This window comes from Pygocentrus nattereri, chromosome 23, assembly GCF_015220715.1.
Source record: "Pygocentrus nattereri isolate fPygNat1 chromosome 23, fPygNat1.pri, whole genome shotgun sequence".
Classification (NCBI taxonomy): Eukaryota; Metazoa; Chordata; class Actinopteri; order Characiformes; family Serrasalmidae; genus Pygocentrus; species Pygocentrus nattereri.
In genome coordinates, this window is record NC_051233.1 from 17,637,139 (window position 1) to 17,653,717 (window position 16,579).

A 16,579-nucleotide genomic window follows, 5' to 3' on the forward strand; every position below is an offset into this window, starting at 1 on the left:
TGTTAATGTAAGATAAGCATTTCTACATCTGGCATTCACTCACCCTTCCTTTCCCCCCTCTCTCTGCAGGGTGAGCCCCATGTCATCCAGCCAGGTGCGGAGCAGTGATGCCTATGTGCTGTTCTACGAGCTCACAAACTCCTCGCGTATGTGAAAAGAGCAGGCCTCATCTTGGCCTAAAGATGGACAATAAAGCCTAGGACTTGATGGCAGTTTGTAGGACACTTTGGCCTGGGGGCTAATGCATAGCCTGTACCTATGGGCTGGCAAAATGCTGGGACTAAACTTCAGTGGAGGTATATGCTTTGAATCGCAGGCTGAGATTATTTTACAATTTTATGGACGAAGGCCAATCACATAGCTGGACTGAATTATAGTCAAGGCCTGTTCTTTTCTAAGAAGCCTGGGATTTCATAGCATAGCTCAGAACAAGCTTCCTTATAAGGGCTTCCCCATCCCATCATTCCACTGGATGGAGATTGCTGCTCAAGGGATGGGGATTAGAACACACTTCTCCTGGGAAAAGAGAAACTTGAACACTACCTCTCATACTTGAGCAGGACTTTGTGCATGTGTGTGCGCACAGACAGATGAACTCTATGCACTACCTGGAACTCACCATTCTTGTTTGGTAGTCACTATGACACCACTAATTTTAATTTATTAACTTTTTAATTTTAATATTTTAAGCTTCAGTTGTTGCATATGAATGTGTCACATGGGTGAGTGACTTTAAAGGTGCACTCTGGCCAATATTAAAACGTTGCATCTGTTGTTAACATGCCTGTTTGCCTCCTGTAGTCTTGCCACAGTAGTCTCTTAAGCAAAATTTAACAGGTAAGGACTAGGAAAGGTGGGCAGAACTACTCTTAGCTTACTGCTAAGAGGCCAAATATCTTGACTGTTTGTTAGCCTTTACATAAGCAGCTAGACACATAGCCAGGATTTCTTTTTTGCTGTGGTTTTCCAGTGGTTGAATTTGCTTAATGCATGCTGTGTATTGTACTAGTGAGAGAACACTGATGGTCAAAAACTCAGACAAAGCATACAAATTCATGAATTCTGTCAAAGCAGTGAGGCTGAGGGATACAATTCTGCTCTACAGAATCCTGCACAACACAACAATAACAAATGCTAGTTTTAAGCCAGAATGCCCCTTTAAAAACATTCTCTGCGACCAGAAGAGGGTGTTCTGAGGTGCCCCCTGGTGGAATTTTAAAGCTAAAACCGGCTCATCTTCAGGAACAAAAAAACCCTTTTTTTCCACATGTTTTTTTTTAGGTGACCACAGCATTTGGCTTAATTTGGGAAAGAGCTTTCACAGCACAAGAAGCCACCTGGTGTGTCTCTGTGTGTTATATGTGAGTGTGTCTGTGTGTGCGAGAGAGAGAGAAAAATACTTTATTTATGAAGTGCGAATTGTGAATGTATGTTTTTGAGTTGTAGTGTCTGGAATAAGTCATTATCATAACTGATACAGAATGAATGTGACTCTGCAGATGAAGTACTTTTGGCTTTTTAAAAGTCAGATAGATGTAACTATAAATAAATTAATCAACAAACACTACAAATTTGCTTGTATGTTCTTTTTGGTGAGTTTTTCTTTGTCCGTGCATACTTGTATAAATACACTTATGTTACTTTGTGTACAAATGTACACAAAGTCATATTAATGACTGTCATATTTGACTAGCAGCTTAGCATAAAGAAATGGATAAGTGCAAAACTAAATGGTTTAGGGCAATGGTTTTTAACAGGTTGGAAGAAGAATGTAATGAAGTTATATGATCATATAAACACAAATGTATGCTGTGTGTCATTATCAGAACCACATACTTTTGTTTGACAAAAGTTTGGAGTGGTTTATTTTTATTAAGTCCTGGAAAGCAATACCAGTACTTCACCACAAGAGGGTTAGTTAGCTAATCCACTTTACTCACAAAAAGGTGTTGTGTTTGTGCATGTAGTATGAGGGAACAGCAACTAAAGACAAATCTTTTTTTATAACCATCAGACTTTTGATTTGGTTTTATATGAACAATTTACTTTCAGTCTATCATTTGGGTTTGTTCCTTACGATCTTCTGAAAATTCAGACAAGGATTTCTTTCCCCAGTGCACCAAATCACATCAAACCACTCCAAATGACTGTGTGCATCTTATGACTGAATTATGTAAATATTTTGTGGGAAATGGGGTTGGAATTTCCTTTCAATCATTGTCAGTTACACCATCAACCTCCAACTTCAGGCTCATGATCCTGTCTGGCACTCTCTTTACACCCAGAACACTTTTCACAAGCTGTTCCTTTAGGATTATCCCTACTCCATTTCTCTTACTCTCTAAACCATGATAGAACAGTTTGAATCCACCTCCAATGTTCCTGGCCTTGCTTGCTTTCCATCTGGTCTCCTGAACATCTACCTTCCTTCTCTCCATCATGTCTGCAAGCTCTCTGCCTTTACCAGTCATTGTCCCTATGTTCAGAGTCCCTACTCTAACCTCCACACTCCCGCCTTTCCTTCTCTCTCGCTGCCTTCTAACCCGCCTTCCTCCTCTCCTCTTTGATGGTCTTCGACCTACAGTAGTCTAATTTCCACCGGCACCCTTTATGTTTTTAAAAATTTATGTTTTACACAACGTCCCAACTTCATTGGAATTGGGGTTGTAGTTAACAAGTTAAGTAAACCAATTAACATCAAACTGCATGCTCAAATAATCACATAATTACCTCAAACCATGTCGAGTTTTAAGTAAAATCGACCTGTTCTGTGGTTTCTAAAAGTGTATGACACTGCTGTTCATTAAAATGAACAAAGTCTAAATAAGCAAACATCTTTTAGCTAATTGAGTATATTTGGAATTAGGGGAACAGTGTGTCAATTTTCCCCCAAACTATTCATTTCAGTGTGAAAACATGAATCAAATCACTTCTTCCTGTTCTTCTGCCCCTCTCAGTTTGAGAGGAACCAAATTTATTATTTAATTGCACTCTGTTTAGAGAGCTGTTGTATGAGAGTAAGACTAAATATTTCATGCACTGTTCATTTAGAGAGAGAGCGAGACAGAGAGAGGGAGAGATACAGAGGAAAAAACTGATAGGAGAGAAAGAATGAGAGATGAAAAAGAGAAGGAGGAGAGAAAGGGAGAAAGGGTCTGAGAGTAGGCAGAGAGATGTGAGGAGAATGAGGGAGAGAGACTAAAAGAGAAGGGAAAAAAGAAAGAAAGAAAAAAGAAAGTGAGGGAGAGTGACTGGGAGAGGAGAGAAAGGGAGAAAGATAAGAGAGATGGAGGGGCTGAGAAGAAGCGAGCGAGCGAGCGAGCTAGAGAGAGAGAGAGAGAGAGAGAGCTGCTTTACCATCTGCTCTTATCCTGTGCCACATTTACGCATTGCTATATTTGTTCTTATGTAATGCTAAACTCACATTATTGCTAGTGTGCAAATGTGCACAGCCACATCTCCACTGCTGTCATGATCCTTTGTTCCCACTAGCTACATACACAACACCACTGCTGATTGGCATATCATAAACCCCCAGCTGTCCTGCTGGTCTCATAGTGATCATATCAAAGTCCAGCAGAAAATCGCACGCAATTCAAACAAATATACATACAAATAGACAACACAATATATATATTTTTAATATAAAAAGTGCAATACAGTAATAAGGGGATTACTAAAAACATAGATATATGGTCTTTGATATATGGATATCTAATTTTTCCAGAATGCAATATACACCTAGTTTGCTGAGTCTGCTATGTAATCTCATAACAGTTCTGACACAATCTGATTGGTCGAAAAGTATGGTATATGACAACAGCTTGTTTTAGTTACCATACCTCTATCATTCCACTCACCACTCTTTGCTAAACAACAGCACTGGCTGCTTTACTCTAAACTGACAGAACTACTTTTTCTGGCAGAAGAAACTACATACATTGCCAACATATAATTGGCCAAATTTGGACTTTTGTTAAAAACGGATGATAAAAGCGTTAGTGTTGTTCAATATAACTGTGCTGTTAAAATTTACGTGAATAAATCTAAAATGCCTCTATAAAAAAATCTAAAATGCCTCCATAATTTATATTAAAATTGATAATAAAGTGTGTGTGTGGTGTATTTTTTCCATTTGCTCTATCACTCTTCTGTGGCACAGTGACTGCTCTTCCAGTCTTAAGGCTGAAGATGTGAGAGTGAAGTTGTGAGACTAGCCCAGTTTTCCACTGAACTTTAAACCAGCAAATATCCCTCCACCTAAACAGAAAGACACAGACACAGAGAGAAAGAGAGGGAGACACAGACAGAGAGAGAGATTTACAGACTTTCAGTGAACAAATGTATAGTCACTGGTTTGATGATGGTAGGTCATTGGAACCTCTGCTTCTTCCCTGTAAAGATGGTCATTTGAATGGAGTTTGAATGTGTTTGTTTACTGGAAAGGTGTAATAAACTGCGCAGTGGTTTTTGTTTGTCATTTAGGAGCTCGACAAAGAGTCGACCAAGCCACCACATTTTCAGGATATTGCATTTTATTGGTGTCATAAAACTAGTATATTGGCTGCCAAATGTAACGTCTGTGTGTCATCCTCCACAGTAAAATCTCCAGACGTAAATGACCACTAAGAACAACCTAATCTCTATCTGTCGCATCTGTAGCACAGGGTCCATTATCACGGACAGTAAATTCCCTGTACTTAGGAACGAACGTTTAACCTGCTGACTTGAAGCAAAGTTATAATATAAACCAATGGGCAGCTGCTTCAGCATCCTCTAGCTTATAAGTGTGTTTCAAGCCAACAAGTTTTCTTAATACAGGGAAACACTTAAACATGTTAACAGATGAATCATATTGAGGTTTGGTTGAAAAAGGCTTGAGTATTCCCTTATCAACCATACTTCTGAATCAACACTTACGGTGTTCATCTGGATATTTTGAAAAAAATCTATGGAAAAAAAAGCTGTAAAAAGTGAGACATGACACATTTTAGAAGCGTCCAGAATGAACAGAGCTGTAGATGATTCCATAATGACTGAAAAGGTAATCGTGGCACTTTTTATAGGTCATTATTCATAACTGAATGTTTTTTTCCCCCACACCATAGAAGTTGATAAAACTCATACATTAAAAAACATAAGATATATTACATTTGTACATTTTTTTGTTTGTTTTACTTACTTTTTGTAAATATTTGAGTTGACAGTAAAGGTGGTATCAATTGTAATATAGAATGTATATTTCTTGTATATATATAACCCCCCCATTAATGTATATCATATTAAAAATATTGGAAATGAAACCTTTCATATATACGCATGTGCAACAGTTTGAACATTCCTGGTCAAATAAAATTTTATTTTTATTTTTTTCTGCTTTTCTCAGTGAAAATAGTGAACACATCCTGTACATATAAATAAACCTAAAAATTTTAGCGTACGTTTTATTTATCTGCTGAGTTCAGCATGTTGGAAGGGGAAAAAATTCTCACTATGTTAAATTCACAAATAAAGGGTAATTGTGTATTAAAATGTGCAGAGGATGTGTAACTTGGAAAATCAACAAAACATGGCATGTGATGAGCCCAAACCTTTGTGTACAACTGTACATTGATATCTATATCTGTAATAGTACCAATTCAATTAGAATCTATAAGATATAGCTACTGCATATCTCCAAAATAGCAACTTTTCCACAGAAGGAAAAAGAGAAAAAATTGTCATGTAATTTTGAACCATTTCTATTGGTCCATTCACTATGCACATTGCCAGTGTGTAAAAAAATAAACTATTAAAAATGCAATAGATTATGATGCACTTTTTTCACTAACGTACCATCTGTGTTCCAGACATGTTAAACAGTAGTGTAAGTATGCAGACCCCGTTAGTACCCCATGCATGTGATATTTGATGCCTCACCTAGTGCAGCAACCCCAGCAATGGTCCCCACTGCCACTCCTGCAGCCTCAGCTGGGGTTAGCCCATTATCTGTTTCCTCCATCCCCCCGTTGGTGGAGTTGCCTTGCGCTGCCTCTGTGCTGCTGGCTGTAGAAGTGGATTCAGTCGCTGGAGCTGTGGAGGTGACTGAGTCTGTTCCAGCTGTTCCAGAGGTAGCAGTAGCAGCAGCAGTGGACTCAGGGTTAGCAGTGGAAGAAGTAGAATCAGCTGTTGAAGCTAGGCTGCTGGTTATTGCAACTGTTGATGTGGGTGACGTCCCAGTAGTTTCTTCTGTCCCATGAAAAATTGCTGAAAGTGACAGATAGAAATGAACTGACTATAGCACTGCTGGAGCTGGAGTACTTCTACCAGGGTTTCTGCATAATTCAACTGTTGAGATGTTAATAAAATCAAGCAGAGTAGTTTGAGGTACGAATGGTTCATTGTTACTACAGTGGTGATGATAGGAAACTGAAGATTGTTATGTTCACAATGCAAATATGGCCATTTCATTTACTATGTACAATGTCCAGTGAACTCATGTGTCCTGAGCTTTATATGTGGTAAATCTAATAATTAGGTCTTCTTTGGGCACTACTTCTCCGTTCTGCATGTCTTATAAAAATATTTTTTAGGCCAAAAGCTTTTTGTAAAACTATTTTTAAACAGTGTCTTAGGCATCAGGCAATATATTCATATTCATAACTTTTTTTTTGCAGTAAACACTTTGGGTGTGTGGTTCCTATCACAGCTGCTGTAAATAATTCTGACTTGGTACGCTTCTCTAGAACAGCAGAATTCACCTTAAATCACTCTAAATTACTTTTTTAAACATCTGAATGATTTGGATTATGCAGAATGTGTGAAAAATATCTGGAATTTGACCTTTAACTGGACAATATATATGTGATATAACTCATTTGTGAAATTTCCCACAGCTTGGATGCAGACATCAGTGCTATGTAACAGATATAACAACATGACCAAAGGCCATGTTTGTTTGCAGGTTATGCTATTCCTGACAGGACTACTGTAACTGAGAGAGCCTCAAATGACAGAAAGCAATTCACTCCACAATTATTAGTCAGACTGTAAGACCTACAGAAATCGCAGACTCATACAGGATTAAAACTTTTCTTGAGTGCTGAAAGATTTACCAAACCTGGGATCAAGTTAATTTTCACAGTTGCTTTGGCCAAAGAATCAAAAGTGTCCCTTAGCAAACAGTTTGAACAACCCCAGTTAAAAGTATGTTTATTTTTTTTGTTGTTATTGTTTTTTTTTCTAAATAAAAGTTCCTCCACAAGGAACAAGCTTAAATTGAGCATTTTCTGTTCAATTCCTACTTATTTATTATATTTCTCTCATTATGTAACCACCATAAATTATATAAAACAATACATTTTAGACTCTCACGCGGGAAAGGGTGGAGAGCCCTCTCTGGGTCGGGGATGAGCTCTTGCCTCAAGTGGAGGAGTTTAAGTATCTTGGGGTCTTGTTCACGAGTGATGGTACAAGGGAGCGGGAGATTGACAGGCGGATTGGTGCTGGGTCAGCAGTGATGCGGGCTCTTTACCGGTCTGTTGTGGTAAAGAAAGAGCTGAGCCATAAGGCAAGGCTCTCGATTTACTGGTCGATCTATGTTCCCACCCTCACCTATGGTCATGAGCTTTGGGTAATGACCGAAAGAACGAGATCGCGAATACAAGCGGCTGAAATGAGTTTCCTCCGCAGGGTGGCTGGACTCTCCCTTAGAGATAGGGTGAGAAGTTCGGTCATCCGGGAGGGACTCGGAGTAGAGCCGCTGCTTCTTCACGTCGAGAGGAGCCAGTTGAGGTGGTTCGGGCATCTTGTTAGGATGCCTCCTGGACGCCTCCCTTGGGAGGTGTCACAGGCAAGTCCATCGGGGAGGAGACCCCGGGGAAGACCCAGGACACGCTGGCGTGACTATATCGCCCAGCTGGCCTGGGAGCGCCTCGGAATCCCTCCCAGGGAGCTAGTGGAAGTGGCTGGGGAAAGGGAGGTCTGGGCTTCATTGCTCAGGATGCTGCCCCCGCGACCCGAACCCCGGAGAAGCGGAAGATGATGGATGGATGGATGGATGGACATTTTAGACTCAACACTCATCTTAAATCATTATACAAAGTCTTAGGCATCAGTCAATGTATCTGTTCCCATTATAATTTAACATGAAAAATCAAATCCTAGAAGGTCAAAATCTCACTAGTAAGAATTCAGAGCTGTTCCTAAGTTGCTTATATAGAATAGAATAGAATAGAATAGAATTCAACTTTATTGTCATTGCGTATGTCACAGGTACAAAGCAACGAAATGCAGTTTGCATCCATCCAGAAGTGCTTAGCAGCAATATAAATATATATCTTACATTGTACAGTAAGTATAGTATATACAGGTTAAAAAAAAAATATATGAGGGGTTATGAACATGGAGGGGGTTATACAGGTTATAAACAAGAATGTACAGGTTATAAATATGAGGGGTATAAGTACTATGAACAGGTTATATATATGAGGGGGTATAAAGTACTATGAACAGGTTATAAATATGAAGGGGTATAAAGTACTATGAACAGGTTATAAATATGAAGAGGGATAAGTATGTACTTATGAACAGGTAGAGTATTTACACAGTATATACAATAATGGGCAGTATATACAGCAGATGTAAGTGCCGGTAAGTGGTGTGAAAGTCTGTGTGTTAGGGTATAGTCCATTGTTATTTGTTTAGATGTCAGGAGGCAGAGTTCAGGAGTGTGACAGCTGTTGGGAAGAAGCTGTTCCGGTACCTGGTGGTCTTAGTCCGGAGGCTCCTGTAGCGCCTCCCAGAGGGCAGGGGGGTGAAGAGTCTGTGTGCTGGGTGACTGGGATCTTTGATGATTTTCCCAGCCCTCTTCAGACACCGCTTCCTGTAGATGTCCTCTATGGCAGGAAGTGGTGCACCGATGATGCGCTGGGCAGCTTTCACCACCCTTTTCAGCGCCTTCCGGTCTGAGGCAGAGCAGCACCCGTACCATACTGTGATGCAGTTGGTCAGGATGCTCTCAATGGTGCAGCGATAGAAGTTCACCAGGATGTCTGAGGACAGGTGGTTCATCCTCAGCCTCCTCAGAAAGAAGAGGCGCTGGTGAGCCTTCTTTACCAGCTTGGAGCAGCTGGTCGTCCAGGTGAGATCCTTGGAGATGTGGACACCAAGTAACTTGAAGCTATTCACACGCTCCACTGCCGTCCCCTTGATGTGGATGGGTGGATGTGGGTCAGCATTCCTTCTGAAGTCCACAATGAGCTCCTTAGTTTTCTCAGCGTTGAGCAGAAGGTTGTTAGTGTCGCACCACTCAGCCAGACGATCCACCTCCTCCCTATAGGCTGTCTCATCGTTGTTTTTGATGAGGCCAAGCACCGTGATGTCATCTGCAAACTTAATGATGGTATTGGAACTATCGACAGGCTTGCAGTCATGGGTGAAGAGGGAGTAGAGGAAGGGACTCATCACACAGCCTTGTGGTACACCGGTGTTTATGGTGATGGTGGATGAGCAGTGGTTGTCCCACCGGACATGTTGGGGTCGGTTGGTCAGGAAGTCCAGTAACCAGTTGCACATGAGGGAACTAATACCCAAGTCTGTGAGTGTTGTGATGAGTTTTGAGGGGATGACTGTGTTGAATGCTGAGCTGAAGTCTACGAACAGCATCCTGATGGAGGTATTTTTATTGTCCAGGTGTGAGAGGACAGAGTGCAGTGCTATGGAGACTGCATCTTCTGTGCTCCTGTACTTATATGTCAGATTAGAAAGTATTTGCATCCACATATAAAATGAAAAACGTGCAACAGTGAAAGTATGAAGACTAGTGAGCAGGCATGGCTATTTGAGCAGGGTTGGATATTTTCTTGATATCACATTACATCACCTAGCAAATTCTAACAGCTTGTACAACCCCTGGCAAAAAGTATGGAATCACCAGTCTGGGATGAGCACTCATTCAGACATTTTATTCTGTTTAACAAACTCAGATCAAAAACATGATGCAATAATAAGGTCATTCCAAAGTGCAACTTGTTGGCTTTCAGAAACACTAAAAGAAATTAAAAAAAAAAATTGTGGAAACAAAGTAAACGTTACATTTATTGAGCAAGCACGGGGAAAAAAATATGGAATCACTCAATTCTGAGGAAAAAAATATGGAATCACTCAAATTGGAGATAGAAAATAAGGACACACCCAGTCAATTTCCTTTCCCTAAAAGGACACCTGCCTCAGATTTGATCTGCTCGTTAGTCTGCAGTTAAAAACACCTGCAGTCATGACACCTTGGAGGGCTGCTGGACGAATTGGAGTGGCAAGAACCATGCCTCCAACAAGAGAAATGTCTCTTGAAACAAAAGAGAGGATTGTGAAACTTCTTGAAGAAGATAACTCTTCATGCATGGTTGCTAAAGATGTGGGCTGTTCACAGTCAGCTGTATCCAAGATATGGACCAAATACAAACAGCATGGAATGGTTGTTAAAGCCAAGTGTACTGGTAGACCAAGAAAGACCTCAAAGCGTCAAGACAAAGAACTTAAGGCCATTTGTCTTGAAAACCGAAAAAGTACAACTAAACAGATGAAGCATAAATGGGAGGAAGCTGGAGCCAATGTATGTGACCGAACCGTAAGAAATCGCCTAAAGGAAATGGGATTTCAATACAGGAAAGCTAAAAGAAAACCATCATTGACACCTAAACAGAAAAGAACAAGACTGCAATGGGCTAAGGAGAGGCAATCATGGACTGTGGATGACTGGATGAAAGTTATCTTCAGTGATGAGTCAAGAATCTGCATTGGTGATGATGCTGGAACTTTTGTTTGGTGCCGTTCCAGTGAGATTTATGAGGACTGCCTGAAGAAAACAACCAAATTTCCACAGTCCTTGATGATATGGGGCTACATGTCAGGCAAAGGCACTGGGGAGATGACTGTGGTTAATTCTTCTATCAATGCACAAGTTTACATTGACATTTTGGACAGTTTTCTCATCCCTTCAATTGAACAGATGTTTGGAGATGATGAAATAATTTTCCAAGATGACAATGCATCGTGCCATAGGGCAAAAACAGTGAAGGCATTCCTTGGAGAACGACACATTCAGTCGATGTCATGGCCTGCAAATAGTCCAGATCTCAACCCAATTGAAAACCTGTGGTGGAAATTGAAAAAAATGGTCCACAAGAAGGTTCCGACCTGCAAAGCTGATCTGGCAACTGCTATCAAAGAGAGTTGGCACCAAATTGATGAAGAATACTGTTTGTCATTCATCCAAGTCCATGCCTCAGAGACTGCAAGCCGTTATAAAAGCCAAAGGTGGTGCAACTAAATACTAGTGATGTATTTTAAATGTTCTTTTGTTTATCTGTTTTTCATGATTCCATATTTTTTTCCTCAGAATTGAGTGATTCCATATTTTTTTCCCCGTGCTTGCTCAATAAAAGTAACATTTACTTTGTTTCCACAATGTTTTTTTTTATTTCTTTTAGTGTTTCTGAAAGCCAACAAGTTGCACTTTGGAATGACCTTATTATTGCATCATGTTTTTGATCTGAGTTTGTTCTACAGAATAAAATGTCTGAATGAGTGCTCATCCCAGACTGGTGATTCCATACTTTTTGCCAGGGGTTGTAGAATCATGTTTTCTGTAAAAGGAAAATACACCAAAAAGTGTCACATTCAACACTTTCTCAGATGACAGATTAGGAAAATGAGGTTTTGTTTGCCATGTGCTCTGTCCTGACCACTCTAAAAAGAGAACTCCAATTTATAATGAAATATTCTACAACCCCATTTCCAATGATACGCAAATCATGTGAACCATATTTTTTAAGGAAAATAATGAAAAACAACATATCAAACGTTGAAACTGGCAAGTTTTATTGTTTTTTAAAAAATATAAGCCAATTTTGAATTTGATGCCGACAACACAAAGTTGGGACGGGGGCATGTTTACCACTGTGTTTCATCACCTCTTCTTTTAACAGTACTCTGTACGAGACCAACAACTATAGTTTTGAAAGTGAAATCTTTTTCCATTCTTGTTTAATACAGAACTCAACAGTTCAGGGTGTCAATTGTTTTATTTCATTTCGCAGTAAATATTATCAGTGGAAGACATTCCTATACTGCAGGGACGCCAGTTTAGCACCTGGAGCAATGCTGTTGTAATACATGCAGAATGTGGCTTGATATAAGCAAGGCCTTTACCGAAAAAGATGTCGTCTGAGTGGCTGCATATGTTGCCAAAACATCATATATTGTTCAGCATTAATGGTGCCTTCACAGATGTGCACATCACCCATGCCATGTGCCCTAATGCACTCCTATACTATCATGAATACTCGCTTTTGAACTGTGCACTGATAACAAGCTTAGTGGTCTTTAGCCTGGAGGACGCAGTGTACATGATTTCCAAAAAGAATTTCAAATGTTGATTTTGAATGTTGAATGACCACTGATGAAGAAATAGACGATGACCAACACAAAATGTGCAGCAACAGAGCTACTGTCTTTGGCTTTACATCTACAAGGTAGACCAACAAGGTACTGTAGCAGTGTCTAATAATGTGGACAGTGATAGTTTAAAAACTTAATTGTCTGATCCACTCGTACCAGTGCATGCCAACACAATGTCAGTGTCACTGCGGTGCTAAGAATGATCCCACACCTAATAATACCTGTTCTTTCATTGATTATGCCTATTATAAGATTATAAAGTGATATGAGATAACAACAGACTGTGTTCTTACTCTGATATACTTGATAAATTCTAAGCCATAATTACAACCTATGCCACTATGGGTTCTCAATCTTCCAACTGAAGTTAATGACTAGTGGCAGTGCTCCAATAACAGTGGATAAACAAACCTGTTCCAAGTAGAATTGAAAAGATGTACAGGTTTCCAGACATAGCTTCGAGAAGAAGTGGGTCCTGGGATGAATGCCCAAAAACATGGAAATAGAAATGCATTGGAGAACAAATAAATATGAAGTTTACCAGGGCTGAACAACTTTTATATCAAAAACACAATTCAAAAAATGCAATTTTCAAATCACAAGAGCTGCAATTTTCATTACATTAAGACAACTGTTAGCAATGTACAATGTGTCTTTTTAAGTAGTGAAATTTAACCTAATAAAGCAGAGTTTATGAACTGACTGTCTAGCACACTACATTCAGCATTCAAGCCTTTTCTAAGAGAAAATACATTACACATTCTCTAAAAAGAACACAGTTCTGCCTATTTTAATTCACAATAAATGTAACATATTTAAGAAAAATATATATCAAAATTTGGTCTTTGTAAAAGTTATGGCATATTGTTTTATGTTTTTTGTTTTATTATGTTTTATTTTTTCCAATATGATAAGCTCATAAATAGAAATTGTACAACAATTAGCTGAAATTATGCTATTTAAGTTTGTCCCCTGTATAGCAGGTGTCTCAAATTACCTGGCCATAAGACTTCATACAGCCCATCATAGTTTTTTGCTTGTTTGTTTGTTTTTAAATAATAAGCAATTTTCTCTTATGCAACAAGTAGACCCCAACATGACAGATACACACAAGCAATGAAGTACAGAACAATGTCATTTTACAAAATAGCAAGTGAAAAGGATAAATGAGATAAGTATGATAAGACAGAAGTTAGTTATTAAGTTGCAAAAAGAAAGGGAAAATTAAAAAAAAAAAAGAAAAAATGTATATATTATTTCACAAATTTTTGACATATTTACCAATTTTCAATGTTTCCACTTTGGCTAAATATTTACATCTGACAGCTAAATTTACTTCTCCCACCAGACACAGTGGCTGGTTACCCAACATAAGTTACATCAATTCAGCTTAGCCATCTGCTGTTTGGGTAGATGATATAGCGTAGTGGGTAACACCTCTGCCTTCTGCCCTGTAGACTGGGGTTCAATCTCTGCCTAGATGAGCACCCTACACTGTATCAATAAGAGTCTTTGGGCAAGACTCGTAACACTACATTTGCCTTCTGTCTTAAAAAAATTATTAAAATTGTAAGTTACTCTGGATAAGAGTTTCTGTCAAACGTCATAAATGTAAAATGTAATGATAAAAGCAATAAGAGAGCGATGCATGCGTTCAGATGAAACGAGTTGAGTTAAAATTCATACTTAGAAAAAAAAAACGCTTTTTTTTTACCCTTTTTTCTGCAAGGCCCCCATGCAGAAGACCATTTAGTTAGAGGCCCCGGTTATTTGAAATAGAGACACTGCTGTAGAGGATGTGTACTTAGTCAACAAAACATATCATTTGACCAATCTTTGCATACAACTCAGCCTTAAAGCCAGGGATACGCTGAGATTTTTGAAATTTTGTTCTTTGGTGACAGCTCACACTGTACGTATGAATCGCCCTTCGTGTGCGGCCAAAGCCTGCGATTTAAGCGCTCACACTGTACGAAAACACTCTGTCCGACTGACGTAGGGTGACCACCTCCAGGCAGACAAAATGTGGGACAAGTACCAAGTTTAAGTGGGACAATGTGGGACAGATGTAATAACTTAAAGCTTAAGATTTAATGTCTATCTAATTTACCAAGAAACATTTATTCTTGCCTTTCAACCCCACCGACCAAAAGATTAAGACACCACCTGACCCAAAAGATAGCCCAAAGTTGCTACGGTTTAAGGCATAGGCATATACAAGACAAAACACTAATTTTGCAACATCTTGTCTTTATTGGAACTATCAAATTAGTCAACTGTCCAAAGGACCTGGCATTATGCAACTAAACGTATGGTCTCAGTTTTTTTTATCAAATTCAACTTAAAATACAAGGCACAAAAAATAACAGGCCTTGCCTATTTAAGTTCAACAAAATATTAGGCCTAACCTATACAACGTTTTAACAATTTCAGTGCAAAATATTAGGCCTAACCTATACAACGTTTTAACAATTTTAGTGCAAAATATTAGGCCTAGCCTATACAAAGTTGAATTATTTCAGTGCAAATAAGGTAAACCAAAATTTTTTTGATAAGAGTCTGGAAAAATGACTGGAGCTAATTTGTTGTTGCAGTCGGTAGAGCGATATGAATGAGCATGTTGTACTGCAACAGAAATTTTAGCTGCACAAATTTTATCAAGCTGGGGGTCATTTGGTTTAATGAAAAACGATTGCATGGATTTGCAGGTTTCTTGTTGTTGTGCTCTTTTTCTGTGAGACTCACATGCACCGTGTCGCTTCACATCATATTCTCCGCCATGCCCGACAGAAAAACTGCTTGTACATAAAATGCAAAAAGTTCTCTCTGCTTTGCCATCCACCGGTCTTAACCAACTAACTTAATCTTCTCGTTCATGAAATCCAGTCCGCTCGGGCTAAAATCGTAGTGTACGCCTGGCTTAAAAAGTACACCTGAGTGTTCTTTCCTTGCATGACAATGACTTTTCCTGTCAAAGACTGTTTGGTTCCTGCTCCTAAGAGGTTGTACTGGCAAGTACCCTCTTAAAGGTAGAGGTTCCTGAATGGTTCTTTGATGTGGGTTTGATGTACAGTTCTACAAAAAAATATATTTTGCATAGAAACTTGGCATTAAGTGGAGACTCTTCGAACTTTATAAAGGTTCTTCATACTCTGCACAACTGAAAGGCTATTTATGGAAGTGGTGCATCAATTCAAGGAACCATTTTTGGCACCTTTGTTTTTAAGAGTGTACTCAAGTACATTAATTTAAAGAAAATCCAGAGCATATACAGCATAAATGTAATTATCCAGTTTATAACAGTCTATCCAGACTATTATAACAGTCATCTTCACATTTCTAAGCATGATCCCATAATATATTCAAAGTGATAAACTGACCTGTTAGAGTGGACGGATATGTTCAACTCTCTCTATCCCACAGTATGGTGTGAAGTTTGACCTCTTCTTCTCCTAGGTTTTTATACCTCATGCTCACTTTAGAACATCCCATGCTTGGCCCCATCACCATGGAAAAGTGTTGCACATCCCTCTGTAAATTAGCTTAGTGGTCATATCAGTGCATATATGCATTTATGATGGAGGAGTCGTAAAAAGGGCCTGTATCCGTGTTTGTTTCCAGGAAGCCTTCTTATCAGTACAGAGCATATTAAGTGATTATTGTACTGATATTTGTTTATGAGTTTAGCAAAAAAAAGGGAAGTTCCTCATATAGCATTCCAAACACATTGTGTGCAAGGCAGTAAGTATGAAGGTGCTGAAAGTTATGGAAAAGAACATAAAAGTGTCACATGTAAATTCTCCATGAACAACATGAACATGTCTTCACAATTGAGGAAAAGTGCACAGTTTTACAAATATCGTTGCTACTAGAACAAAACCTTGTACCTCATTTGTTGTCAATTTTCTTTTCTCTTTTTTTTTACATCACTTAAAAAACTCAGCTGTCCTTAAAATTACAGACTGCAAGATAGTGAAGTGTGATTCATCACTCCAGGGAACATGTTTCCAGTGCCCCAGAATATGCCACTGCAGCTGATGCTTACCATTGTGCTTAGCGATCTTAGGTGTATGTGCAGCTGCTCGACCATGGAAACCCATTTCTTAAACTTCCTGATGCATATTGGTTTGTGCTGATGTTG

General features: G+C 39.0%; 2 protein-coding genes across 4 annotated transcripts in view; one reads left to right on the plus strand and one right to left on the minus strand.

Moving 5' to 3' along the window:
- usp2b (ubiquitin specific peptidase 2b) overlaps positions 1–1,571 on the plus strand; it is a 62,376-nt gene extending 60,805 nt beyond the window's left edge. For all 3 annotated transcript variants that reach the window (XM_017703887.2, XM_017703886.2, XM_017703888.2), the window contains one exon: positions 70–1,571. In XM_017703887.2, the coding sequence (XP_017559376.1) occupies positions 70–154 (85 nt within the window). In that variant the 3' untranslated portion in view covers positions 155–1,571. The remainder of the gene's footprint in view (positions 1–69) is intronic.
- A 2,052-nt stretch (positions 1,572–3,623) lies between these two features.
- LOC119262290 (prespore protein Dp87-like) lies at positions 3,624–15,910 on the minus strand. Its single transcript, XM_037533750.1, has 4 exons — positions 15,819–15,910; positions 12,850–12,913; positions 5,920–6,246; positions 3,624–4,260 (listed from the first exon to the last, which is right to left on the minus strand). The coding sequence occupies exons 2-4, from the start codon at positions 12,890–12,892 to the stop codon at positions 4,214–4,216; spliced, it is 417 nt and encodes a 138-aa protein (XP_037389647.1). The 5' UTR covers positions 12,893–12,913; positions 15,819–15,910; the 3' UTR covers positions 3,624–4,213.
- Positions 15,911–16,579: the final 669 nt, after the last annotated feature.

What these genes read in the sequence shown, in the direction of transcription:
- LOC119262290 (XM_037533750.1), bottom strand. Translation starts at nt 12,892, where the DNA reads ATGTCTGGAAACCTGTACATCTTTTCAATTCTACTTGGAACAG. An exon ending in TTCAATTCTACTTGGAACAG is followed by an intron (nt 6,247 to 12,849) that starts GTTTGTTTATCC and finishes TGTCACTTTCAG; the next exon opens with CAATTTTTCATGGGACAGAA. An exon ending in TGCTGGGGTTGCTGCACTAG is followed by an intron (nt 4,261 to 5,919) that starts GTGAGGCATCAA and finishes CTTTCTGTTTAG; the next exon opens with GTGGAGGGATATTTGCTGGT.